Below are 27,844 nucleotides of genomic sequence, written 5' to 3'. Positions count from 1 at the left end.
AGTCACAGCCACCAAAGCCCCGAGGTGGGAGTCAGATGCCTCAGAGAAGATATAAGGTCCTCAGGGTGGCTGCAGCGAAGAGCCCATGGCTGCGATGGGCTGGAGAGACAGGCGGCGGGGCTGCTGGAGCCTCCAGAGCAAATCGAAGATCTCGATCTTCAGAGCAGTGCAGATTTTAATTGAAGTAAAATGTACCCAATTTAAATTTACCCAATTTAAATTTACCATCTTAACCATTTTTAAATGTGCGGTTCCGTGTCATCAACACAGTCACATTTTTGTGCACCATCGTCACCATTCATCTGGACTTTTTTCATCTTGCAGAACTGAAACCCGGCACCTGTTAAACTAACTCTTCATTCTCCACCACCCGCCTCGAGCCGCCGCTTGCCTTCCCATCCCAGTGAATTTGCTAAGGGTTTCAGGAGTTAGTCAATACATATTTATTCTGTGCAATGGGGCTTCCACCTAGAATAAAACGAGTAGAGCCCCGGCCCAGGAATTACGGTCCAGTGGAGGAGACAGACAGCAGGCATATTAACAAGCAGACAAAGCAGTTCAGGCCCGGACACAAAAAGCTGTGAAGAGCTAGAAAAGCCTGGTAGGAAGCAGGGGACGCGGGAGCTTCTGCCAGGGCGATCGAGAAAGGCCTCTTCAAGAGCTGGCGTTTGAGGTGAGACAATTCAGGTTGGAAAGGAGGCAAATTCTGGTAAGATCTGGGAGAAGTATTCCAAAGATGGAAAACTACCGGAGCAAAGGGCCTGAGGCAGGTGGAAACTAGGCCTTGTGGAAACCAGTGTGGTGGGAACACAGGTGACAAGGGAAGGCAACGCTGTGCTGTGTGCAGCTGGGAAGTGCATCGGAGAGGGAAGACTGTAGCTGTTGAAGTGTCGTTAGGCAGACAGGTGGCCCAGGCTAGACGTGACGGTGGTTAGGGGTAGAGTGAAACAGAAGTGTCCGGATTCGGGAAACACTTCAGAGGCGTAACGCTTAAATGGACTGGGTCTGAGGCATGTGAGGAGAGGGGCCTTCTGGACTGGAAAGGGAGGCTGTGGCGGTCTTTCCAGGGTGATACGGTCATGGTTTAACTAAGCTTGGGTAACAGAGCTGGAGAGAAGAGCATCAATTCAAGGGTCGCCCATAAGTCTCCTTTTCTTTTCGACCATCCTCCCTGAGGATGCGTCTTGGAGTCGTACCCACACCGGCACCATCATTCCCTGGTCATTTATAAATGTCCCTCTGAAAAGCCAAAAGCCAGAGCTGGGCAAAGTCTGGTCAAAACACAGTCTCCTTTTGTTCTCCACATTATCCTTCTATTGAACGTATCTGAGATCGCATAATCCTATTTAGGTAACCATAACAACAGTCGGCTCCCGTCGAGATAGCAATTGATTGAAACCTCTAAGTAAGAGACTGCAAACAAGAATGCCTGCAGGAGCCAGGCAGGTAAACACGAGAAGCCGTGGGGTGCAGCGGGAGGGGGTGGGGATGGTGGTAAACTGCAGACCAATCAAATCTTATTGAACTTCAAATTTTTAGGAAGCCTTGTGCATTTAAAAATGTGGTGTGTAGGCCTCATGCAGCTGGAGACCCACCAATTTGCTGGCTCCGGAGTTCTTTTTATATTTACTCTGCATCCAGCCAGCCGGGTCTTTCCCAACAGTGGCCCCAAAGCTGATTTCCCCCCAAGTTTTAACTTAAATGTGTTAACTTGTATCCTATTGGCTTTGGACCCGTGGTTAAATAGTTTCTGCACCTATGTCTACCTGGTGCGTGCTAACCTCACCTAGCAATGTGTAAGCCTTCTGCAAACTTGGGAAGTGAGATTCGGGGCCTCATTCCAAGTCTGGGAGAGACAAACGTAAAGAACAGGCCAGTCCAACGTACCTTAGTGACCCGGGATCATTTAAAACGCAACCCTTTTGAAAATGAATGAGCCCAGTGAGCCGACTGTTTCCTGAAGAGTCCCCACACATCCTGGCCACCCCGGGTTTACCAAGATTTGGGGAGGCCTTTGCAGGTATATGAGGAATATGAGTTGGGGACTTTCCTCTCTTGTTCAAGCAAATCTCCTTACTGGAGCTTTTGTCCTTATGAGAGGTGTCACTTTACAGATCACTTAGCAAGAATTGTGTCATGAGGAAGTGGATACAGGGCCCCTAGAGACAGAATGTTTCTCTGGAGAAGACTCCGGACCAAGAGGGCGCCACGCCCGAGAAGTCGGGGATACGGGGCTGGAGCGAAGTGTTTCTGAGCAGGCAGGAGGCTTCCCAGCGCACGATGCCTTTTTTTCACCTGCTTGTGGTGTTGGTTGCTGCCCCAGGTTGGTATCTTTAACTCTGGACAACTATCACGTAGCTTTGAAACAGTCATTCGGTTTGCTTTTACCTTCTTTAGAAGCTTCTCAGTGTTGGTCCTGGCCCTTGTCAAGGACGCTGGGCTGGGCCACGTTGGAAAGCCTGCATTTCAATCCAGACGCCCTCTCGGATGCGTCTGATCGGCGAGTAGGCTGGTGCAGTTCCCTGGAGGGCACTTGGGCAGCATCTACCAGTCTCAGAGTCAGCGCTCCACCTCTGGGGACCTAGTCTGTGGAAATACACAGTAACAGAGGATGCATGTAGGCTTGTTTGTAATGGCAAAAACTGGAGGAAGCCTACATGCCCATCAGTACAGGATTAAATAAATGGTCCTACAGACACGCTGTGGACATTGGAGCCATTAGGAGGCAGATCTGCGTGTTCTGATGTGCAGGTAAGAGGTAATCCATGGTGCACTGTGGAGTGGAGACAGGATGTCCTAAGATTCTGAACATAAGATCCCTTAAAAAAGAATCTATCTATATTTACATGCACAGAGGCATAGAAAATTCTGGAAGAATATATGCAAAATATTTCAGTGTAATTTTTGGAGATTGGGAGTGGAGAGGTAGCAAAGCAGCAGAGGTGGGGAGGGATAAGTAGGAGATGTCAAATTTTTTGCTTAATATTGTTTGACTTAAAAAAAATGAGTATATATTACATTAAACTAAAAAATCAAACCCAAGAATTTAAAAATTAATTACCCAAATTTTGAATGCAGAACATCAAGACTGGTTTAAGTGATTTTTTTCTTTACTGTTGCATGGATTGATTTCATAAAATAACTCAACTGATGAATTTAGCCATTTGCTTTAGAACCGTCACCTCTAGAATTAGGTGAAAGCCAAACTGTTGTTATTGCCAACAAAAAGTCATGTAAAATATGTTTAATATTCTAAGATTAAATGATGGGTATCTGAAAACTGAAAAAGCTCTCTAATTTCCAAATTCTTAGTTAGGCATGGTTAGATTTGATATTTCCAGTAAAAATACATGATAATATTTGCAAAAACAAGACCGAACTTCTATAGCTGTGCTGCCCAGTATGGGGCCTGCCGTCCGATCATGATTATACACCACGTGAGTGTGGTCAACTGGAACTGAGATGTGATATAAGTGTAAAACACACACTGGATTTAGAAGATATTGTGTGAATAAAACAATGTAAACTACCTTATTAACATAAACTTCTTATTAAAAATGTTGATCTCATGTTGAAATGATAATATTTTGAATGCATTGGGTTAAATAAAATATAATATTAAAAATTAATTTCACTTAAAAAACTTTTTAAATGTGGTTACTAGAAGATTTAAAATCACATATTGGACAGGGCTATTCTATCATTTTAGATAATCTTTAAACAGAATTTTTCTTGGCACGAAATACTCTACTTGAATCCCCTGCTCCAGTTTTGTATATGCATCTGTCTGTTTGAAATGAAGTAACAGGTGAATTGATCCCATCAACTCAGTGAGTGGGACATTTAGTAAAGTAAGGATATAATGAGATCTAAGAAAGATTTTATTTCAATTTAATTTGTTCTAATTTCATTTTTTCATGGGTGAAGATTTTTATGTTAAACCTGAGCTCTCAATGCATTTGGTAATATCAGATGTTTGGAATAGCAGAATATTTCAGCACAATATCTCCATTTTATGGTCCTCACAAAAATAAGAAGATCTGGCAACTCAGACCACATCCTATGTGGGCAAGTAGTGGTTGCTCCCATTAGGTAGGAACAAGTTTTTGGTTTCACCACAGTCCCCACTACTCCCTAATGTCCTGTACACAGTTATTGGGTATTATTTTACCATCTCCTTTAAAGGAGTGCAACTAGTTTTTCAGACTTCCCTTTGTCCTCAGGTACAAAGGTGCAGCCTCTCAATCTCCATTCTCCGGAGCAGATCTCAGTCCATTGGGGTTTTGGCTTTCTGGCAGTTGTTGACAGTTTGGCTCAAATAAACTCACAAAAATTCTTCACAGGTTTGAATGATTTATATTAACAATCTGAACCAGTGAAACGACGTGTAGTTCCAACTTTTCAAATGCATATAGTGTCACAAAATAAGAAGGTCTTGAGGAATAGGTCAATAGGATGTAATTGATCTCCTTCAGTTAGCAAAAAAGAATAATTTCATTCACTTATTTATTCACCTATTCATTCAACAAATATTTATTAAGTGAATACTGTGGCCAGACATGGTTCTTGGTCCTGGAGATATAGCAGGAACCTCACAGGTGTAAGTTCTCAGTTTCAAGACTTTGTATTTGAGGTGGGAGGAAGGAGGCAGAAAATAAGCATATAAGTAAATAAAATAAAAATAAATAATATAGGACATTTTATAATTTTCACCTGCAGGAGTAGGAGATGTTATTTTATATAAGGGTGGCTTGGGAAGACCCCTCTAACCCAGAGACATCATATCAGAGCCCTAAAGGAAGTGTGCAAATGAGAAATGTGGGTGTCAGGGAGAATGGTAAGGGCAAAGGTCCCGAGGCAAACGTGTGGCTGGAGCAGAGGAAGTGAGCAGGGAATGGACCCAGCAGGACCAGAGGCCTTTCCAAACTTTCATGTTAACCCAAGATAGTTGCCTAATTTCCAATTCTCATTACTCTGAAGGCCACTGCAATCTTTGTGGGGTTTTTTGTACATTGCAAAATATGGTTACACCAGATCATCTTAGTCTGAATTCTCTTGGAAGTAAAACCCAAGAGAAGGGGTCAAGTACAAGTAATTTACTTGGGAGGTGGTCCCAGGAAACACCGGCAGTCAATGGCGGTGTGTGATCAAGCATGCGAGCACTGAGGGCAACCGGAGCTCAGTCCCACTGGGGCCTCAGGGATCCAGGGTAGACACACATCTTGTCCCCGAGTTACCCACACTCAAGGGTGAGTGAGGCGGTTGAGGTCTTTAGCTCCCAGGTCCCTGTTGGTCATCAGTTGAGGGCTGCTCCGGGGACATGAACTCTGTGGCACCCACCCAGGCAGGCGAGTGTGGACTGAATGGGGGCGGGACACTGAGCATTGGCTACATATTTCTAAACAAGTGTGAAAAAAAGAGAAAAAAGACCAACCCTGCCTGAGGCAGTTCTCCACGAGTCTCTTGCTTTCCTGTCCATCTCGTGAGCGGGGGCACTGGCTGCCTTCTTCTCGGCTATCTTCTCAAGGATGTCTAAACAGTGATGGAGATAGTGCCTCTATGAGAGAACGGTTTGTTTACCGTGTACTGAAATAAAGCTCCTTTCCCTCCCCAGGGCAAGGATCAGGCAGGCCATGGCTCGCTTAGGAACATTTGGGTTCCCTAAGCTCAGGGCTTCTCAAATGGGACGTCAGCCCATGGCACCCACAGCACCCGCCAGGCCCACTCTGCGTGGCTCCCGTGGGCTGGAGGAGCAAAGAGACCCTCTGTGAACATGAAATCATGCTGCCTGTTGTGCCGAGACTCAAAGTCCTGTCTCTGTATTAGGTGGCTCGGGTTGCCATAGCCAAGTGCCAGCAGCTGGGTAGCTTCAATACTAGACATTGATTTTCTCATGGTCCTGGAGGCTGCGACTCTGAAATCAGGGTGTCAGCATGGCCAGGTTCTGGTGCAGGCTCCCCTCCCGGCCTTCTCACTGTCCTCACGGGGCAGAGAATGAGAGAGAGACAGAGACAGAGATCTGCCTCTTTTTTGGGGTGGGGGGGTGGGGGGTAGGGGGAGAGATTCTGTGTAATTTTAATTTTTTCCAAACTAGAAGAAATAACTTTTAATAGAAGTCACATATCAGGTATAATAGAGAGATCTGCTTCTTCGTATAAGGCCACAGTCCTATCAGTTATGGGTCTCACCCCTATAACCTCACCTAATATTAATTACCTCCTAAAGATCCTGTCTCCTGATACAGTCACATTGGAGGTTAGAATTTCAACATATGAACTTTGGGGGGACACAATTCAGCCCACAGCTTTCTGCCTGAATTCCAGGGCCCTGACTCAAATGTCAGTCTTATTCAGAATCACGCTCACAGGCACGTCCACAATAATGTTTGGCCAAATATCTGGGCACCTTGTGGTCCAGTCAGACTGACACATAAAATTAACTCTCACGTTTTCTCACCAGGGTCCATATTCTGCCAGCATCTGTGAAGCCAGAGGCTTCACTGTTAGCTGGAAATTAGGGTACGGTCTCAGATCCTTCACAGTTCTTAGTGACCCTACCAATTTTATGACTTGTAATAAAAAAGGAACTGTAAGTATTTATTGTGTGTTTCCTTTGTGGTTTTAAAAGATGAACAAGGTTGGGAAGTATTGCAAAAACCCTTATAAAAGTAATATTTTGTGTTTTCTTTAAGATGTCCTAGCTTTTCCAAAATTTTTCATTGAAAATGACAGCCCTATTTTGGAGAATGTCTCTGAACATACTCGGGTGGCCATAATCACCATGTCTGTCTCACCTCCCGCCTCTCTGATTGGAGATCCAGTTATCATTAATGCCGACCCTGCAGTCCATCCATTTGTGCTGTCTCGTCGATCCACACATCAGTGGGATGTAAGTATCTAGGCAAACAGCACTGTCACTTGGTACCACAAGGGGTCCAAAATGAAGCTATCATCCCTGTCCTTCTTACCTTCTACTGCATATTGTTTAGCACCCACTCATTGGTACCCCAGTATGTGCCAGACCCTTTAAAAGTTCTTGAGGACATCAAGATGCATTTACTGTAGAGACCTATTGAGGACCTCCTCAGATACAGGGCAACGAACTTGGGCTCTCTTGGTGGAACTCGGTCCTTCCCTCATGGTGCTTACTGGTTCATAGGGAGATCTATTCATCAAGTGAATATTCACCAAGTATAAAAGCGTAAGTGTAATAAGAAAGACAGGCCCACGGGTCTGTGAACGCACCTAAAGGGGACATTGGACCTCTGAGGCTTCCCTGAGGAAGAGCTACATGAGAAGCACTCTTCAGAATGAACAGGAGTTAAATAGATAAGAGAGAGAGAGAGAAGAGAGCTCCAGGTAGAGCACGTGCAAAGGCCCTGTGGCAAGGAGTATAGTGAGGAGATGGGACCAAGAGGAGGCCAAAGTGGCAGGAGCTGATGGGAAGTATGCTGAGAGGTTAGATGAAAACGAGTGGGGAGGCAGAGGCCACAGGGCCCATTGGCCATGTTCGGAAGTTCTGATTACTATCCAGTAAAATCAAGCTAATTTCTTCCTCCGGAGTAAAATTCAGGCAGGCATACTGCTCATTTGAGAAGATTCAGGTTTCCTAAGCTCAGGGCTCCTCAAATATGCTGAAGGCCACTGCGTGGGCAGCTTCCACCTGAGCCCCTTGGCATCCTCCCATGGGACCTGGGAGGAAGGGGGCCACATGAGCATGAAGCTCGTGCTGCCTGCTGAGCTCTGAGTAATAAAGTCCTTAGGAGCAACGTGTGATTTCCAGCAAAGGGTCTTATGTAGGGGAATCGCAACTGGCTCCTGGTGGTAAGAGCTTCTCACACTGGTAGGGTGGGCAGATACCTAAATGACCAGTTGTGGTGCATCAAGAGACGCAGCATGGAAGTGGTTAAGAGCCAGGGACTCTGGAGCCAACCATCTGTGTTCAGATCCTGTTTTGTATTTATTGCTTTGGGCAAATGATGTAACCTCTCTGTTCTGGTCATGTGTCCATGCCTGGGGTAGAGATCTACATACTGCTTTTAGTGGGGGGACTGCAAAGTCATATGGCAAAGGACATGTTCTAAGGAAGGCTAAAGGACTGGGGACATTCAACCCACCACCCACATCTAAGAAACCATTGGAGAGTTTGTGGAAAAAAGAAGTGATTTGCTTACATTTTATGGGGACCACTTTAGCTGCTGTGAGGAGCACAGACCATAGAGGGCAGAATATGTCTTTAGGAGGTTACTGGGTATCCTCGCCAAACCTTGGGATTGTCAGGTTTTAAATTTGCTTCCAAGTACAAAATGCTACTTGTGCATTTATTAGATTTTTAAAATGAGTCTAAACAGCAGAATGGCAGCAAAGAGTATTCAATAGTTAAGCTTAAGCTTATTGATTTTTTTTTTTTTTTTTAGTTTAGCTTTGTTTTTTTCCTATAGGCAGTAAATCATAGCTGTTCTAGCGCAGGTTTTGGGGTCTGACAAACCTAGGATTAAACCACAGCTCCTGCAACTAGTAGCAAGGTGACCTTCCATCAGTTACTTGACTTTTTTACGCTTTGGTTTTCTTTTCTGTACAAAGAGATTAATAATAATAATAATAATAATAATACTTTACTTAGGGCTTGGTAAGAAGGTCCTGTGAGATGATGTATGCCAAGTGACCTCCCAGCGCTTGGCCCACGACAAAGTCACATTATAGTAACTGCATCACAGACCAGCTCTAGAGAGCTTTAGAAACAGTTCAGTTATGACAGAGACCTATCATGGAAATAAATCTGCAGACAAAGGCAGAACTAAATGAGTTGGTATTTGTCTCTACAGCATTCCGGGATAAAAGGCCTACACTGTTCTATTTGAGGTTTAGCATATTACCCTTGTTGAACTTCCTTCCTTTCAGGATATAGGCTTGTTCGGTTTGCAAAAGACTGAGCTTAGGAGAGGTGACTAGGAAGGCAGTCAAAGAAAATTAAAAATTGCCCAAATCAAACTAGTCTCCTGGAGAAGCAACAGCAGGGCTTGAAGTGAACCGATTGTACAGATAAATCAAAATCTCATGAAAATGAGCCAAGGTGGTTCCACTTACGTAATCTTCACATCGCTACCTGTCACTGAGCAGCATAAACGGCTTCACTGGGGCGATGGAAGAGGGATGCAGGGCACCCTGCGTGCGAGCATGTTTCCCGATGGGGGTAATCAACCAGGGGGGCACTTCAGCCACCTTCCTGCCTTCTCCCATTGCAAAGAATAAGCAGTTGAGTTTTTAAAAGTTCAGTGTTTGTTGAGAAGCCTGAAATTGTATAGTGTGCCAGGGAGCCAAGAGGCTCCCGTGCTGCCCCCGAGGGGCTCCCAGGGCAAAGAGAACCACAGCAAGAGGGCTTCCCCGAGCCTGGGGCTGCGCTGCCCGGGCAAGAAAATCCTGGAGAACAGAATGTGCCTAATTACAGCTCAAAAATCCCACATATCTTCAAATCAGGCTATAGTATTCAATTAGCTCATCAAAAGCCTCAGGGTGTGATGAAAAGAAACAAAGATTTCAGAGTCAGGAAGGCCTGGCTTTAAACCTCAGCTCTGCCACTTACTAGCTGTTTACTTGGGCTTCTAGCTACTGAGCCTCAGCCTCCTCATTGGTGCATGCGGGTGATAATAGCATTTGCTCTGGGAATCAAAGGCTAGCGTCTGTTCTGTGTTAAGTGTCCCGCGAAGGAGAGCCGTCAAATATGCACATATTACTGCCCTCTCATGGCAGTGGGAGGGTAACGCTCAGGTGGTACTTTCAGTCATAGTGCTGGTCAGTGCAAGGGTCCTGGGGCCGACAGGCTGGGGTCAGGTCCAGGTCTTCCTCTTCCTGCAGCAGGACTTTCCCTGCTGTACCATATAATCAAACTTCAGTTGCCTCATCTGTGAGATGTGGTAATAACAGTATCTCCCTCACAGTTTCATTTTTTTTCATGTTTAAGTGAGGTGAAGAACTGACGGCAATGCCTGGCTCCCTTCCCATCCATTTTTAGGTGCGAGGCAGTTTAGGTTTGTGATTAAGAGCATGCACTTGAGGTCAGATGGAGTCAGAGCTGTTGCATTTCTCTGAAAACTTGGCTGAGTTGCCCTGGCTGGTTTGCTCAGTGGTTAGAGAGTCAGACTGCGGGCCGAAGGGCGCTGGTTTGATTCCAGCCGAGGGCATGTACCCCTGTTGCAGGCTCGATGCCTGGCCCTGGTCGGGGCGCATGCAGGAGGCAACCAATCGATGTATATCAATGTCTCTCTCTCCCTCTCCCTTCCACTCTCTCCTAAAAGCAATGGAAAAAATACCCTTGGGTGAGGATTTAAAACCCCCCAAAAAACCAAGAAATTTGGCCAAGCTGCCTGACCCCTTCACCCTCAATTTCTGCATCTGTAAAGTGCATCCAGTAACAGTACAATTAACAAAGGATAGAATGGCATGTTTGTTGATGCGCGATAATCTCTGACAAATCCGGGTTGGGAGAGGGACTGAGTGAGGCCTGTCATTAGGAAGGATGACACGGAAAGGCTGGAGGCTGAAAGGGAGAGAGCACGTGGCAATTCTCTGCTCATGGAGGTTTGTGATAAGAAACCTGGTCCTATCGGGGATTACAGGCCCTTAAGAAGCCTGTCACTGGCTCCACGGTCTGCCCTTCTCTGTTTCATTTAGTTATTGACCACTGGCGTCCCCAGGCTGGACTTCGAGACAGTGGCCCTCTACTCCTTGGTAATCTACGCCAAGGACAGCCGAGGGGCGGCCGCGGCCCTGACCGCCTCGGTCCAGGTCGCCGATGTGAACGAGCCGCCCGCCTTCACTGGAGCCCTGGCCCGCAGGGACCGAGGTAGGTGCTCTTGGGGGGCAGCGGCTGCCTGGGGGGGGCTGTGTGTCCTGGTCCCATGCGCCCCACAGTGTCAGGGCCAGAGGAGGGATGAGGGGAGCGATGGTAACAAGCTGAGGATGAGGGCCGAGCCCCTCCGCTCACCCTGCAGCGGGCCCACGGGAGCACCGCCGGCCACACTCCTGCTTGGAGGTGAGGCCACGGACTTAGAAAGTAAAGTAACCCGCTCAGCGTGAAAAAAATTATTTGCTGTTTGATTATTATATACGAAAGTTACTCTTTTATTTGCGTGATTGTTTAATTAACAGCAAGCCTATGTCATTAAGTTGGAAGCTTTGGAGGGCAGGGCCATGCCCTTTTTACATGTGCCCTCCCTCCCTCCCTCTCCCTCTTTCCCAATCTCTCTCTCTCCCTCCCTCTTTCTCTCTCCCTCTCTCCCTCTCTCCCTCTTTCCCTTTCTCCACCCTCTCTCCCTCTCCCTCTCTCTCTCCCTCTCCCTCCCCTTCCTCTCTCCCTGACTTTCACCTCATGTGAACCTTTCTCTCACTCTCTGTCTTTCTCATCTGACTCTCTGCATAGTCAAGTATTGAAGACCTGCATGTGAATGATTCATGTTCTCTACTGAAAACAAGCACTTGAGGTTAGATGTTGGGGCGGCCACAAACTGGAGAGAGTTACTAATCCTGCCTGAGCCTCAGTTTCCTCATTGGTACATGGAGGCCTTAACCCCTACTTTTGAAGCTCGCCTGAGACAATGTGTTAACATGGCAACCACAGTGCCGGGCACGCAGTAGGTGCTGAATAAATGTTAGTCGTCTTCCATTCCTTCCCCCAGCAGATGATAAACACCCCAAGGACAGATTCAAGGTGAAATTGTGTGCTTTGGACTCCTAAAACCATGAGCCTGGTGCCAGGTTGCTTGTGGACACTCCGTGAGCATTTGTTTACGGGATGGCCAGGCTGACGTCTTGGTTGTGGCCAGGCTGACGTCCTAACAGGCCTGTGGACTCCTTTGCTGTCCACAAATCCTGCCCCCTAGCTAAACAGTGCGACAGGGGCTCCAGGGGTGGGTTAGCCTCTCAGTGCCCCAGTGTCCCTGATCCCTGAAGAGTTGTTTGACCAGTAAATTGGCAAGTTTGTGGTCCCCACTGTTTTAGAAACGAATAGAAAGAGGGCAAATTTGAGGAAAAGACAGACATTGATAAAATCATCAGACAACATTAATGTATTACTTGTGTGACCTCGAGTCACTCAATCTTTCTAAACCTCAGTAAAATGGAAATAATAACATACCAATGACATCAAGTGCTCAGCAATCAGGAAATGTTCAGTGCTGTTCTTGTTTACATTTATAAATCTCTTTGCTCTTCACCTGACGTGTAATAGATACTTGACAAATGGTGTCTATTTTTATTATTATGGCTGTGATTATTATGATTAATGGGAGTCACCCTATAAAAACGTCCATACTGAGCAAGCACAGTGCCTTAAGTTTTATCTAAAATCCAAAAGTCGATGAGGGGCTTTGGGGCTTATAACATCTATCATACATTTTCTGGCAGTTACTGAGATTTATATCCTGGAAGACACTGCCCCAGGCACAGTCATTTACAGAGCCTCGGCCAAGGATCCAGAGGATGCCATTTTGGAGGTAATTTACGGTCCAGGGTAGAGCGTATCGGTGGCTGGTAGTTTTATGTATGACGGCATTCACACATAAAGCTATGGGGATAATCGGTGCATTCATTATGCCACAATTCAGGTTCCAAACATTCCTCTTGCCTCAAGCATCAGGACACTTCAGGTGAAAATGATTGAGGGCTGGGCTGTCTGGGTAATTGCTTCCCTTCTAGTGCATTCCACCCATGCAGGCAGGCCCAGTGAATCCTTAGGTATTGACAGAAGATGCCAAGCCATTTCATCTTGTTCTTGGGGACTTCGGCTACACACACACTGATGAGAAACAATATAGCTTTCTGGTAGAATTAACTTGTATTTCACAATGCTGGGTCTCATCCTCAGGCTGTGTAATGCTCCAGGAATGAAGTAATTTTCAGGACAGGTATCTTCCAGTTATAGACACCGTGGGAGGGGAGGAAACTATGGACTCTGTGCCAGGAGGCTTGGGTTTAAATTCTTGCAAACTGTACTGCTGCAGGTCATTTAACATTCCGCCTTTCTGTTCCAACTGTAAAATTGGGGAAAGGGTATCTGCTTTGCCTTTTCTCCTATTGCTTTCTCTCATATTATAATGAACTTGAAAGTCATTTTTTAAACTATAAAATATCTTACAAATGACAAAATTTATATTACTCTCTTAATTTTTGATGCTGTATAAAATGGTTTAAGGCATTTTTAAGCTATAACATTTTTAGCTAATGGACTGATAGACAAGAATATCACGTTTTTAATTCTTAATGTTGTATCACTTTCCCAAATTGGCTAGAAATTAGAGAGTTGTACATGTTGAGCTATACTTTCAACATTTACAATTTACTGATAATGCTACTAGGTTATCGTTTGAGGCAACTTGACTCTTACAAAATTTTATTTAAACAAAGAGATGGCCATTAATATTTGGGGCATTGCCCACACAGTTTTTTTAAAAGCACTAAATATACTCAAGTAATTACACACACAAAAACACTGCTGTTGTCAACGTCCCCACCCCATCTGTCTCATCCTCACAGTGGAACAATGCCACATCCAGGATGGGACTCGAAAGGTCACAGCTTCCTTTACAACGGGCAATTAAGTCTCCTAATCATGCACATTGGTCCAAATCAACATGCTCAAGATTACAGCGCTGAATCCAGCACTGAGCAACTCCAGCCATAAGAGAATCCGCTGTCATATTGTAACTTCTTCCTTGGTGTTCTCCACGGCAGCTCACCCACCATGCTGACATTCTAGGGTGGAAAGCACAGCACAGTCCCATAGGGGTTAGCTGTGCTTCTAACATGCAATTACAATGACTTACTAGTCAATTAATGCAAGTTATTTAGTTTCAAATGAAGGACTAGCAATTGCTTGTTCATATAGATTAAACGCTCTGGCCCTGGCTCTATATTTTTCTCAGAAGAGAACTGGTTCCTGGACCATGTTTGGAAGCCTAGTGCAGTGTTTTTTGCGGATTTTACCAAACATGGAATGACATTTTAGTGTTGACATAGGCTGTGGAAACTTATATTTAGACACAATAGATCAGACCAGATGTGTTGTTCAAGTCCTCATGACTGGGCAACAATTTTCAATTGTTTGTCTTCATATTGACTCAGAGAAAAACTTGTTTTAATCTGAGGAAGAGCTCACCACCATTTTGGAGCTCGATATATAACAATAATAATGCAGTTAATAACTGTTAAGTATTTATCATGGGACAGGCAAATACTTTATATAATTGAATCCTCACTTAATTCCTGAAGTAGATACTATTGTCTACTCTGATATTAATGAATGAATGGATCAATAAGGTAGAGTATTATGTCTTTAATATATAAATGAGGATCAGTTAGGCTAATAGAGATCAAGTAATTTATCTAAAGAGTAAGTGGTCCAGTTGTGGTTCAAACCCATGTCCATTTTTCTCTAAAGCCTATATGTTTCCTATCGTACCAATAATTCCCAAATTGCTTCCACAAAACACAAGTGCTACCAGATGCTCCAAAAGATCCTGTGATCAAATGATTTTGAGAAATAATGTCTCCATATCTCCTCTAAATGAAAAATACACAACATGTTAAATGCCCTGAGGAGTTCTATAATAGAGACATGTTAATTTAATTATATTTTAAAAATTATTTTTGCATTGCACTTTAAAAATATATTCTTATTGCTATTTAGAGAGAGAGGAAAGGAGAGGGAGAGAGAAAGAGAAACATAGATGTGTGAGTGGAACATCCATTGGCTGACTCCTACATGCCCCCCCACTGGGGATCAAGCCTGCAACCCAGCCATGTGCCCTGACCAGGAATCAAACCTCAATGGGAATTGAACCAGCAACTTTTTGGTGCACAGGATGATGGCCTACCAGCTGAGTTGCACCAGCCAGGGCTTCCATAGCCCTTTTTTCTAAAAAAAAAAAAAAAAAAAAATATATATATATATATATATATAAATATTCATATCTTTATTGATTTCAGAGAGAGGAAGGGAGGAGAGAGAGAGATAAAAACATCAATGATGAGAGTCATTGATTGGCTGCCTCCTACATGCCCCTGACTGGGGATCGAGCCTGCAACCCGGGCATGTGCCCTGACCAGGAATCAAACCTAGATCTCCTGGATCCTACGCCTGTGCTCAACCGCTGAGCCATGCCTGGCCCGGCACTTTTTAAAAAAATCCTCACCTGGCCCAGCCAGGCTTGGCTCAGCGGTTGAGCATCGACCTAGGGTCCAGGTGATCAGGGTTCGATTCCCGCCAGGGCACAGGCCCGGGTTGCGGGCTGCAGCCGATCAATGACTCTCTCATCATTGATGTTTCTATCTCTCTCTCCCTCTCCCTTCCTCTCTCTGAAATCAATAAAGATATATTAAAAAATAAATAAATAAATAAATAAATAAATAAATAAATTAAATAAAATCCTCACCTGAGGAGTGAGAATATTTTTCCATTGACTTTTAGACAGAGTGGAAGGAAGGGGGGAGGGGGAAAGAGAGAGAGGAGAGAAAGAAACATTGATGTGAGAGAGACACATCGATCAGTTGCCTCCCACACCTGCCTGGACTGGAAGCAGGGATCGAACCTGCAACCCAAGTATGTGCTCTTGACTGGGAATCAAACCCATGACCCTCTGGGTTTGGCCAATGCTCTAACCACTGAACAACAGCCTTCCATAGCTGGCCAGGGCCTTCCCTAGCTCTTTTAAATAAAAATTAATACCTGTTAACATTTTACATAATGACTAACTAGCATTCCACAGAATAGAAAGATTATATTAAATCTCATTGGAAGATTGATATAATGTGACATATCCCTGGGATTGTTATAATGATGAAAGAGGAACTTTCAGGTTAGGATCTGCCCCATAGAAATTTATATAATAAGACTGGATTTCATCCATATATAGACTCACCTAAGTTCCAGGATTAAGACTTTTCATGCTGCACCACCATTGATACAACACATATTTTAAGATCCCTGACATTCTAGTTAGGGGGTGTTCTGAGATATAGAAAAAGTGGCACTACTCAGCATGAACAAACTAAAAATCAATTACCTTTCTTGGACATAACAGGGCAAACCAGCACTCCAAAATCTCGAGTGATGGTTGAATCCAAAGAGTCACAGAATATTCTGCTTACTTGAAGCAGAAACTGCTAGATCCATAAACTTGTATGAAGACTTACATGGTAATTTTTATGAATTGCTGGAGACTGAGTATGGACTATTATGAGAGAGAGAAACTTCTGGGTGCCACAGTCTCAGGAGGACTTGTGCTTTCATAGGTTTTTACCACCAAGAACTACATTAGGTTCTCACAGTGAAGATCCAGAAAAAATCACCTTGTGTTTCTGAATGAGAGGAGAGAAAAGATTCATGGTATAGTAAACCCCAGAGCCTTTTCCATAACAAAGGCCTACTCTTCAGGGAAAAAGAGTTTTTTTGAGCCTTATCTCACCTGGGATACACACACACACACACACACACACACACACACACAAACACACAGACACCCCTAGACAAATCATATTCAAGGTTTAGAACTTCCCCCCACAAAAAATCTTAAGAGAAGTCATAGGGAAAAACACACCTTACCTATAGAGGAACAAGGATAAGAAATGCAGCAGACTTGTCAATAGAAGCCATGCAAGCAAAAAGATAGTGGAATAAAATACTGAAAGTGTTGAAAGAAAAAAAATCAACTAAGAATTCTATATCCATTGAAATTATCCTTCAAAAGCAAAAGAGAAATGAAGACTTTCTCAGACAAGCAAAAACTGAAGAAATTTATTACTAGCATACCTGACTTGATAAAGAAAGTTTATCAGCAAGAAGGAAAATCATATAGGTTAGAAACTCAAATCTACATAAAGAAAGAAAGAGCAGGAGAGGGGAAATAAATAAAGGTAAAACAATATTTTTATTTTTAATTTATATAAAAGATAACTTTAATAGTAACAATATGTTAGAAGATTATAGCATATTGATAAATGAAATGAATGATAGCTATGTCATAAGTGACAGGAGAGAGGGATTGGAAATATTCTGTTATAAGATTCCTACACTATGCATAAAGCAACATTGTTTTATTCAAAGCTACACTTAGATTAATTAAAAATGTATATTGGAAAAATGTATATTGGAAACTCTGAGGCAAAAACTAAAAAATTTTTAAAATAAGTAAAATAGATATGCTAAAAGTGGAGATAAAAATGGAATCATATAAAATAATCAGTTAAAACAAAGATTAGAAAACAGTTACAAACATGGTAGATATTAATTCAGCTAATACAAATGGTTTATATGCACCAATTCAAAGACAAAGACTGTCAGACTGGATTAAAAAAGGGCCCAGATATATTTTATCTGCAAAAAAACTACTTTAAATATAAAAACTCAAAAAGGTTCAAAGTAAATGGATGGAGAAAGATATACTCTGATAACATCATCCAAGAAAAGCTGGAGTAGCTATATTAATTTCAAGCAAAAAGTGGAGAGTGGTCAGCTAGGGAATGCCCCAAACAGGCAAGTCAGTAGTGAGACGGTTAAAAAGTAGCTGCAGAGAGAAGACCCACCTCCTTTCTCACGCTGCAGTAATGAGATCCCAGAGTTGATGGGAGGCTGACCTTACTCCTCCTCACAGAGGTCCTCCTGATGCTTCCCTGGGTCTCAACTCTACCCCTACTCTCCATGTCACACTCCATCCGTATTACAATCTTCCTGGTTCAGTGGGGGTGGGAGTATTGGTGGTGAGGGGGTAGCATGTGTCTTTCCCTATTATTTATTACATTGCAAGTGAGTTTTGGAAATCTAAATACATGATCTCAATTCAATTCTGCTTTAAGAATCCTACTTCTTGAGGTCCTGTAGATGCTGCTGACTGTCATGAACAATAAGTGGGGCAGAGAGTCATCTTACTCAACATGTATTTTGTCTTTTCCTCTTACTGATGAAATAAACATATTCCCTAAAAGTTATCTTTCACATAGCATGTTATGCCTCATTGTGACTATCAAAACAGTTAATTAGGACCTTGTGAAAATAAGCCCAGGCTTTGAGGACAAACAGCATGAGGAAACAGTGGAGATGGGTGAGAGTGAGGCTGAGGTTAGGAAGAATGAAATTGGGATAGAACTGGCATATTTTCATGAAATAAGGTTTAATATCTCCATTTCAAGGTAAACTATCTCATTCAAGGTATCCCAAAGTTGATGACAAATCTTAGCATATAGATAGATCTTAGATATATACTGTCATTTCATTAATAAAATTTTATTTTCTTTTGGGAATTACATCATGAACTAAGGAAATAATCAGCAAATCCAGCATTCTAATAACTTGTTGGAAAGATTTTTAAAAATTCTAATGAAGAATAATTTATGAAAGTTTTATGGTAGCCTTTGAAAGATAAAAAGATACACCATTTAATGACAAATAGAAAACTATGTCTATGGTTTTATTGTTTTTCCCTCTTTGGTAGAATAAGTGCAATGAATGAATGTAGGCCACAGATTATATATGAAAATAAACTACTTTCCATTCAGTCAAGTATATTGACTGAAGGCTGACAATGATCAGATTTTATGGTAAAGTGATATTTGGGAATTCTAAGAGGCATAATTAGTGGTAGAATCATCAAATGACTCAATAATTATACTGCATTAGAGCTTATAATTATGGATCTGAGGATTTTAATTATATACTCCTATTTTATAAGTCCGCTGTAAAACAAACATTAAAGGGGTAAAAAGATGAGTCTATTGAGTTAGAAACCAGAATATGTGAATTTTGCTTTATAATTTGGGTTGCCAATTCTGGTTTCAATAGATTATTCTTAAGTATCATCATTTTAGGGAAAAGGCTCATGTTTTCCATTGAATAGCATCTACATTTTCAATTTTGATGTTTCCTGTGTGTGGGGAAACACATCAAATAGGTAAAAATGTACCCAACTGTTGAGAGTATTAGGCCATGTCACTTTTGTACATATTTTGCAGATAGAATTAATAAATCGGAATCTGTTTCTTCCTTTTGTAAGCCTTAATCACTCAGAATGTATATTGGAATCACTGTGGCTGCAGCTAAGAGAAAACTTGACCCAAGAGAGGTTTTTGGCTGCAATAACTGAAAAGATTGTGCTTCTAGCACAGCTGAATTCTGGGTTCACATGATGTAAACAGGCCATGATGTAAGCAGTTCAGTATAGGACTCTGAAGTTCAGTCTTTTCTGTCTCCACTTGGTAACATGGAGAGGGCAGGAATCTGAGTCCCTGCAGCCTACCCGGTTGAGACCCATCTGAAGCTCCCTCCTTCAGATCCAGGCATCTTCCTGGCTCTGACTGCTTTATGTGCTAGCCCTCAACCAATTACTGTGGCAAGGTAGAAATAATGCATTGATTGGCTTAGGCCTAGGTCATGTGCTGACCAGGAATTTTAGGTGAGAGGGGTTTGAACTGCAAACTCATAAGGACTGAGGATGAGGGAGGTTGATTCAGCAAAGAGCTGCTATTATATGTGCCTGAATAGATGCTCTACAGTCTAAAACCAAATGCTGCTCACTATAATGAGACTGTATTGAGTCAAACTATCAGCACTTGCCAATCTTCCTTAACTTTATTCGTTGTTGACAGAACCTATTTATAATCTGAAAACTGCAAAATCCCTTCTCATTTTGTCCATGTTGGTCAATATTAAAACTATATTCCTCTGAAAACATTTATAGAAACAAATGCTTCAAAACAATAACTTTTAGTGTGAGTTATTGTTTGGCAAAGAAATAATTTTTTTAAATTGTTGACAGTATTACAGATGTCCCTCATTTTCCACCCTGATTTGCCCCCTTCACTCAGCCCCCCCACCACACATTGTCTGTGGCCCTGGGCTATGCATATATGCATATATGTTCTTTGGTTAATCTGACTTTTTATAACACTAATCATACTTTGTCATCATTAAAAAACACAGAAAACAACACCTCTCTCATGAAACTATAAGCTCCATAAAAGCAGGGATTAGCTCTGTCTTGTTCACAACAGTAATCTGGTGTCTATAAAGGGCTTAATAAATAAAACTTAAAACCAATGGGAGAGAAAAACAAGCCGGTGATGTAGGTAACAGCTGCCCCCGCCGCCTCCCGCAACCACATCAAAATTACAACTAAAATACAGAACCACCATCACTCAGAGCCTCCTCAGACCTGACTGAACAGAAGCCCCACAGCCAGGGAACTGGAGAAGCATCGAGACCCACAGGAGGGGCACAGACGCGGGCGGATCGGGGCTGAATCGCAGAGACGCAGCAGCGGGCCCACAACTGGTGCCGCGGTTAAAACCCGGGAGGGAATCTCGGCGGTGGAGTTTTCCCAGAGAAGTGAGGGGTCCCAGCCCCACAGCAGGCCCCCAGCCCAGGGCTCCAGGGCCAGGAAGAGACGTCCCCACAACTCCGGGCTGTGAACCCAGCGGGGACTGTCCCTGAGGGTCGCGGAGGCTGCGGAGCCCCAGCAGCTCCTCATGAAGGGCCCGGCACGGACTCACTCGGACGCTCCCTCTGAGCCCAGCGCCGGGCGGCAGCCTGAAAGGACCCGGGACACTCGGGGAGGAACTAACCTGCCTGAAGTCGGGGCGACAGCTGGAGGGGCGGCTTCCTCCCAGGCAGAAGGGCTGGCGGAGGCTGTTGCTCTTTTGGCAAGTCCGCCCCGCACACAGCCGGCAGGCAGGCGCCATGTTTGAATCGCCAGCACCTGACTCTCACCTTTGGCCCCGCCCCGTGATTCCCGGAGGCCCCGCCCCTCCCCACCTGCAGCTCATCCAGGCCATTTCCAGGGGCTTTTCTGTGCAAGTGGCCTCTCCAGCCTCATGCTTAGGACTTTCCTAAAATCTCTCAAACAAGCAGCAGCTGCCCCATACGGCTTGATAAGTGGCCCAGGCCTGGCACTAGCGGCAGCTGCACTGGCTCCTAGCTTGGCCTCTCCTGGACACCGCCAAGCCCAGCACAAGTGGCAGCCAACTACAGTTTGCTGTGTAGCTCATGCTGGGTGGCCCTGGGCAAGGCACTGGCAGAGGCTGACTTTGCACCTCCCGGGAGGCCCCAGAGACAGTGCACCTGGTGGTCAGACTCGACCACCCTGGATTACAACCCTACCACATCCACGAGTGACACACTCAAGGGGCGCACTTGGTGAACACCAAAGCCCCACTGAAGTAAATCCTGCTCCATAGGGGTGTCTCCAGCACAGCAGCTCTTTGGCTATAGTTCAGCTGGTCCTCACAGTTGATTGGCCTGGGGGTCAGTTCCTCCCAGGGACACCAACAGCAGCCAAGGCTCAACTACAACAGGACAGTGCACACAGCCCACACAGGGGAGCACCTAGAAGGCCCAGCTCAGGGGACTGGGGAGGCTGAGCCACTGGACTCTACAGGACACCTACTACACAAAGCCACTCTACAAATTCCAGGAGACATAGCGGCTCTACATAATACACAGAAACAAACACCTGGAAGCAGCCAAAAGTGGAGGCAAAGAAACATGTCACAAAGGAAAGAAGAGAAGATATCTCTAGAAGAGGAACTCAATGAAATAGATACAAGCAAGCTAACAGATAGAGAGTTCAGAATTTTGGTTATAAGGATGTTTAAGCAAATGGTTAGGGAAATAACTGAGAAAATCGATAACATAATAAAGTACCAATTTGAAATGAAGGCTACAGGAACTGAAATGAAGAAAAATTTACAGGGAATCAACAGTAGTGTAGAGGACGCTGAGAATCAAATGAACAATTTGGAACATGAGGAAACAAAAAACACCCAACCAGAAGAGCCAAAAGAAAAAAGAACCCAGAAATATGAAAATAGTATAAGGAGCCTCTGGAACAACTTCAAGAGGCCCAACATTCGTATTATTAAGGTGCCAGAAGAGGCAGAAAGAGACCAAGGAATTGAAAACCTGTTGGAAAAAATAATTACAGAAAACTTCCCCTACCTGGGGAAAGAAATCGACTTTCAAGTCTAGGAAGCACAGAGGGTCCCAAACAAGAGGAACCCAAAGAGGCCCACAGCAAGACACAGCATAATTAAAATGCCAAAGGTTAAAGACAAAGAGAGAATCTTAAATGCAGCAAGAGAAAAGCAATTAGTTACCTACAAGGGAGCACCCATACGACTGTCAGCTGATTTCTCAACAGAAACCTTGCAGGCCAGAAGGGAGTAGCAAGAAATATTCAAAGCGATGAAAAACATGGAACTACAACCAAGATTGCTGTACCCAGCAAAGCTATCATTTAGAATTGAAGGTCAGATAAGGAGCTTCACAGATAAGAAAAAGCTAAAGGAGTTCATCACCACCAGACCAGCACTACAGGAAATGTTGAAGGGTCTTCTTTAAGAAGAAGCTAATGAACAAAAGAATCTGATGAACTAAATAGATCCAGAGACATTGACGCATGCAACAGACGATCATATTTCAGAGGAAAGAGGGAAGGGGTGGAGGGTGGGAAGAGATTAACCAAAGAAGTTATATGCATATATGCATAACCCATGGACACAGTCAATAACAGGGTGAAGGCCTGGGGAGGGGGTGGGAGCGAAGTCGAGGGGGTCAGTTGTGGGGGAAAATGGTATACCTGTAATACTCTCAACAATAAAGATAAATTTAAAAGGTAAAAATAATAAATAAAACTAATGGGAAAGATTGCAAAATAAAATACATTCCAAGAAAATAGCTTAAGATGTTCTGTCATTTAATAGAATTTTTAAATACTTTAAAACCATATTAACTGCAAAGGAATTAGAACTGTTTTGAATCCTGTTTACCCATCTTATAAGTAGTTCCCTGGTGACCATTTTGCTCCAGGTGCTGAGAAAAAAATGTTGAATATGGTGTGTAAAGGGGCTAGTGAATAAAGTTGACAATAACCAGAGGTACAGATAGGTGCTATAATGTCAGACAGTAATAAGAGATAGCAATAAGGTAGGGCCAAGGGGAAGAGCAGGGGCAATGGTAGGCCCTCTGAGCAGGTGACAGTTGATCAGAGACCTGAATGAATTTAGGGAGGCAACTAGGCATATATCTGGGGGAAGGATACTGCAGACAAAAACAGCAGTAAGCACAGAGGCCCTGAGGCAGAGACAGGTTTAGCATATTTAAGGAACTGCAAAGAAGCCAGTGTAATTGAAAAGCAAAGGGCGAGGGCGTCAGGAAGAGATGAGGGAAATACAGCTGCAACCAGACTACAAAGGCCCCTTTAAAGATTATTAAGGACTGGATTTTATTTTGATTAATGTGGAATGTTCTTGGGAGGTTATGCGTAAAGGGACAAATGATATTATTTACATTTTAAAAGTTCATGCTGGCTTTTGTGTGAAAAAATTGGCTGTAAATAGGCAAGACGGGAAGCAGAGAGACCATTTAGAGATGACTGCAATAGTTCAGGTGAGAGATGATGGTGGCTTGGTCTAGGGTGATGGTAGTTGGGGTGGTGAGAAATCATCAAAATTTATACATTTTTTTCCTCCATTTTATTATGAAAAATTTCAAACATAAAGAAAAGTTGAAAGAGCTGAAACATGGAAAGAGTGAACACCCATATAGTCATCATTAGGTTCTATAGTTAGTATTTTTTTAATGTCTTCATTATTACTCAGCTACCCATTCTTGTATTCATCCATCAATCACTCCTATTTTATTTATGCCTTTCAAAGTTACAAGCGTAGTGCCCTTCACTACTAAATGAGGCAATTTTCATATGCTTTAAAGGTAATGTTGACAGACTTGTAGACGAATTGGACATAAGGTGTAAAGGAAAGAGGGAAATCAATATTCCTAGGGTTTTTGGCCGGAGCAGCTCTTGAAGAGGAGGAGGACTGAGGAGGAAAATCGAGTGCTTCGTTTTAGACACGTTGAGGTTGGGAAGGCAGGTGGACATCTAGGAAGAGTAGGCAGCTTGATTATAATTTTTAGAGCTCAGCAAAGGCATGGGGCCTGGAGCATCAATTTGGAGATACCAGCTAATACTTAGTATTAATTGTTCAGAATGAAATGAGAGGACCTAGGGAGTAAGTGTGGATATAAGAGAGAAGAGAGAAACTTCAAGGACTGAGCCTGGAGGTGCCCCAATATTTGGAGGTTAGAAAGACTAAGAGGTTGAGAAAATAAAACTGAGTGGGACCAGTAAGGAAAGGACAACCAGGAGAGTAGAGTGTCTCCCAGAAGCCCAAGAAGACGTATTTCAAGAGGGGATTAATTGAGTGCTGCTGAGTTGCTGAGGGGACGGGAGATTAACGATCACCGAAGGTGGCAATAGGTTAATTGCTAGAACTCAGGTACGTGTCTGGCACATAGCAAGTGTTTAATGAATGAATAACTGGAGCTCTTTGGTGACCTTGATAGGTGGAGTAGTTCAGTGGAGGATATTGGGGAGTTTGTTGATAAGAGACTGAGCTCTTGAGGGCACATTGGGAGTGTTGGGGGCAAGGTTTGGGGTATCAGGTGGGATGAATAATTGTCATGGTGATGAGGACTGAGCTTCTTGGCGTGACTGAAGTGTGTGAGCTGTGACAGAGCATGGCCTGATGGTCTCTGAAAGGGGGCAGAAGGGGAGGATCTGCACTGATGGTAACTGCTGCTTGAGACGGATCTCTTAGGAAGTCCAGGTCACTGAAGCAGTTGGTGTTGAGGAGAGAATAAAGGTGGCCATCATCCTGGGAGCAGGACACACTCTTTGTGCTCCCTTCAACCTGCTGGAGGCAGTGCCAAAAATTTGGGAAGAGGCAACCATCCCAGATGCCGTTATGCAGGAATTCATAATTTGAGTCTATTTACAGAAGGAAAATGAAGATTCAGCAGTTACTATCCTATTCAAAGTCAATAGCTGTACTGAACATCCAACAAGACAAAACACATGAAAATGTTCTGTTCAAATTTGAAAGTTAATCAGAAATTAACATCACTTCACGTTGACAGTGCCTACCTGCTTAAATCTTTGCCCACATTTTTTAAAAGGAAAATGTTTTGTACCTAGTAGAAAAACTAACTTTTTTTTTTTTTTTTGGTTGCTTGATGTCAAGTAACACAGCAAGGGAATGGTTTACTTTTACCTAACTGGTTGGTTATAGCATAGACTTTCCACATAAACTTGTGTTATCTGCATCTATGTCTTTGCTTCGCATAAACAGGCAGCGATCTTACTCAGGGAAGACTGACTTGGGGAAGTCAGGGAAGACTCAGGGAAGACTCAGGAAGTGTTTGCAGGCAATGAATCACCTTGAGTGATTCATTTGATTTTTTAAATTTAAATTTTATTGTGGCAAGAGATCTACTCTCATGACCAATTTTTAAGTGTAAATTATAATATCATTAGCTATAAGCATAGAGTTGTACAGCAGATCTCCAGAACACACTCATCCCATATCCCTGAAGCTTTAAACCCTTTCGTAGCAACTCCCCATTTCCCCCTCCTGCCTGCCCCTGGCAACTGCCACTTTACTCTCTGCACCTATGAGCTCAGCTGTTTCAGATTCCTGTGTAAGTGGAATTACGCAGTATTTGTTCTTTTGTAACTGCTTATTTCACTTAGCATATGCCCTTAAGGGTCACCCATTTTGTTGCATATTGCAGGATTTCCTCCTTTAAAGGTTTAATATTCCACTGTATTTATATGTCACATGTCCTTTATTCATCTGTCGATGGACATTTAGGTTGTTTCTACATTACTCTAGTGTGAATAGTGCTGTGATTTGGGAGGGCTAATATATTTTAAAGATTCCAATTTCAATTCTACAGATTCAATGCAACCCCTTTCAAATTCCCAATGGCATTTTTAAACAGAAATAGAAAAATTAATTCTAAAATTCATATGAAACCACAATAGGCCTTGAATAGCCAAAAACAATCTTGAGAGGAAAAGACAAAGCTGGAAGCATCACGCTTCCTGATTTTAAAATTCATTAAAAAGAAAATCAAAACAACATGGTACTGGAATAAAGACCAAAATACAGACCAAAAGAACAGACTAGAGAGCACATAAATATATCCATAGATGTATAGTCAACTGATATTTGACAAAGGTACCAAGAATACATGATGGGGGAAGAATAGTCTGGTGAATAAATGGTGCTGGAAAACTGGATATTCACATGCAAAAGAATGAAACTGGACCCTTATCTTACACCAGACATAAAAATCAACTCTAAATGGATTAAAGACCTAAATATAAGACCCGAAACTGTAAAACTCCTAAAAGTAAACATAGAGGAAAAGCTTCACGGCATTGGCCTTTGATTTCATGGACATAATACCAAAAATATAGGCAACAAAAGAAAAAATAGACAAGTGGAACTACCTCAAACTAAAAATCTTCTGCACAGCTAAAGAAACAATCAATATGGTGAAAAGGCAATCTACAGAATGATATAAAAATATTAGCAAACTATCAAATATTGATAATAAGTTACTCTAGCCTGGTGGGCGTGGCTCAATGGTTGAGCATCGACCTGTGAACCTGGAGATCATGGTTCAATTCCCAGTCAGGGCTCCGGCCTGGGTTGTGGGCTCAATCCCCAGTGGGGGGCGTGCAGGAGGCAGCCGATTGATGATTCTCTCTCATCATTGATGTTTCCATCTCTCCCTCTCCCTTCCTCTTTCTGAAATTAATCAAAACATGTTAAAAAAAAAAAGAAGTTATATGAAGAACTCCTACAACTCAATAGCAAAAACCCTAATAACCCGATTGAAAAATGGATGAAGGACTTGAATAGACACTTCTCCAAAGAAGAGATGCCAGTGGCCAAAAGGTATATGGAATCATGCTCAGTGTCACTACTGTCAGGGAAATGCAACTCAAACCTACAATAAATATCACCTCACACTTGTCAAGATGGCTATTATAAAACAAACAACACAACACGACAAAAACAAAAACAGCAAGTGCTGGCAAGGATGTCAAGAAATTGGACACCTTGAGCATTATTGATAGGAATGCATAATGGTGCAGCTGCTATGGAAAACAGTATGGAGGTTCATCAGAAAACTAAAAATAGAACTACAATCTCTTTTGGGTATTTATCCAAAAGATTTATTTCTGAGTTGCCCCCCGCCCCCCCATGGCTTGGTTTTCAACCCTAACATCACCTTAAAATTTCATCTCTTGTGACACCAAGATAAAGAGGGGGAAAGTTTGAATCACATTATTACATTTTTGACAGTTCTGGTATGTGGAGAAATATCACTCAGTTTAGGCACGTACCAGCCAAATGGATTTGAGAACTGAGGCATTTATCTGGGTTATTCAAGCTAAAGAACAATTTTGTTTGAAATGCTGTACAATTGGGGAAAATCTGATTTTAAGAAAAGCTTTAATTACCTAGAAAATAATCTTTAACTCTTCACACGAAAGGCAGATGTTTAGAGAAAACCAGTCAGATTTTAAATAAATATTTCTGGGGAATATTTACTTCATCTTTGCACAACTTGCACCCTCGTCCAGCAGGTGGCGTGCAAGTTCGTCCTGTAGCCCAAAGTCAGGCTACTGAGAAATCACCTTGTAACAAGCAGTAACACTGAACAATCTCAGGATACATTATTATTTTCTTGCCTTAGAAATTGCAAATGTATACATCCCGGGAATGTTTTTCATAGGTAAAGTCCATTATCTTACAAAGATATGCGCATCAAAATGTAATTATTTAAAGGATAGGTGAAAAGAATGAATAATTTAAGTCTATTCATACAAGGCAAATGAAGATTCGGCAGTGACTAGCCCTGACAAAGGACACTGTGCTCTGCTATTCAAGTTTAAAACGACATTTTTATGCCACTAAGAAAGAAATTATAAATAAAATATCTGTTTTTT

At 42.9% G+C, this 27,844-nt stretch overlaps 1 protein-coding gene across 1 annotated transcript in view; it reads left to right on the top strand.

Annotated features, from left to right (window-relative positions):
- Positions 1–2,280: 2,280 nt before the first annotated feature.
- LOC107545052 (cadherin-related family member 3) overlaps positions 2,281–27,844 on the top strand; it is a 62,165-nt gene continuing 36,601 nt past the window's right edge. Inside the window, exons 1-4 of the mRNA XM_087825140.1 lie at positions 2,281–2,323; positions 6,692–6,888; positions 10,671–10,842; positions 12,402–12,490. Of these exons, the coding sequence (XP_087681266.1) occupies positions 2,281–2,323; positions 6,692–6,888; positions 10,671–10,842; positions 12,402–12,490 (501 nt within the window). The remainder of the gene's footprint in view (positions 2,324–6,691; positions 6,889–10,670; positions 10,843–12,401; positions 12,491–27,844) is intronic.

This window comes from Miniopterus natalensis, chromosome 15 (genome assembly GCF_054644295.1).
Source record: "Miniopterus natalensis isolate mMinNat1 chromosome 15, mMinNat1.hap1, whole genome shotgun sequence".
NCBI lineage: Eukaryota > Metazoa > Chordata > Mammalia > Chiroptera > Miniopteridae > Miniopterus > Miniopterus natalensis.
This window is presented reverse-complemented; position numbering and strand designations above follow the sequence as displayed.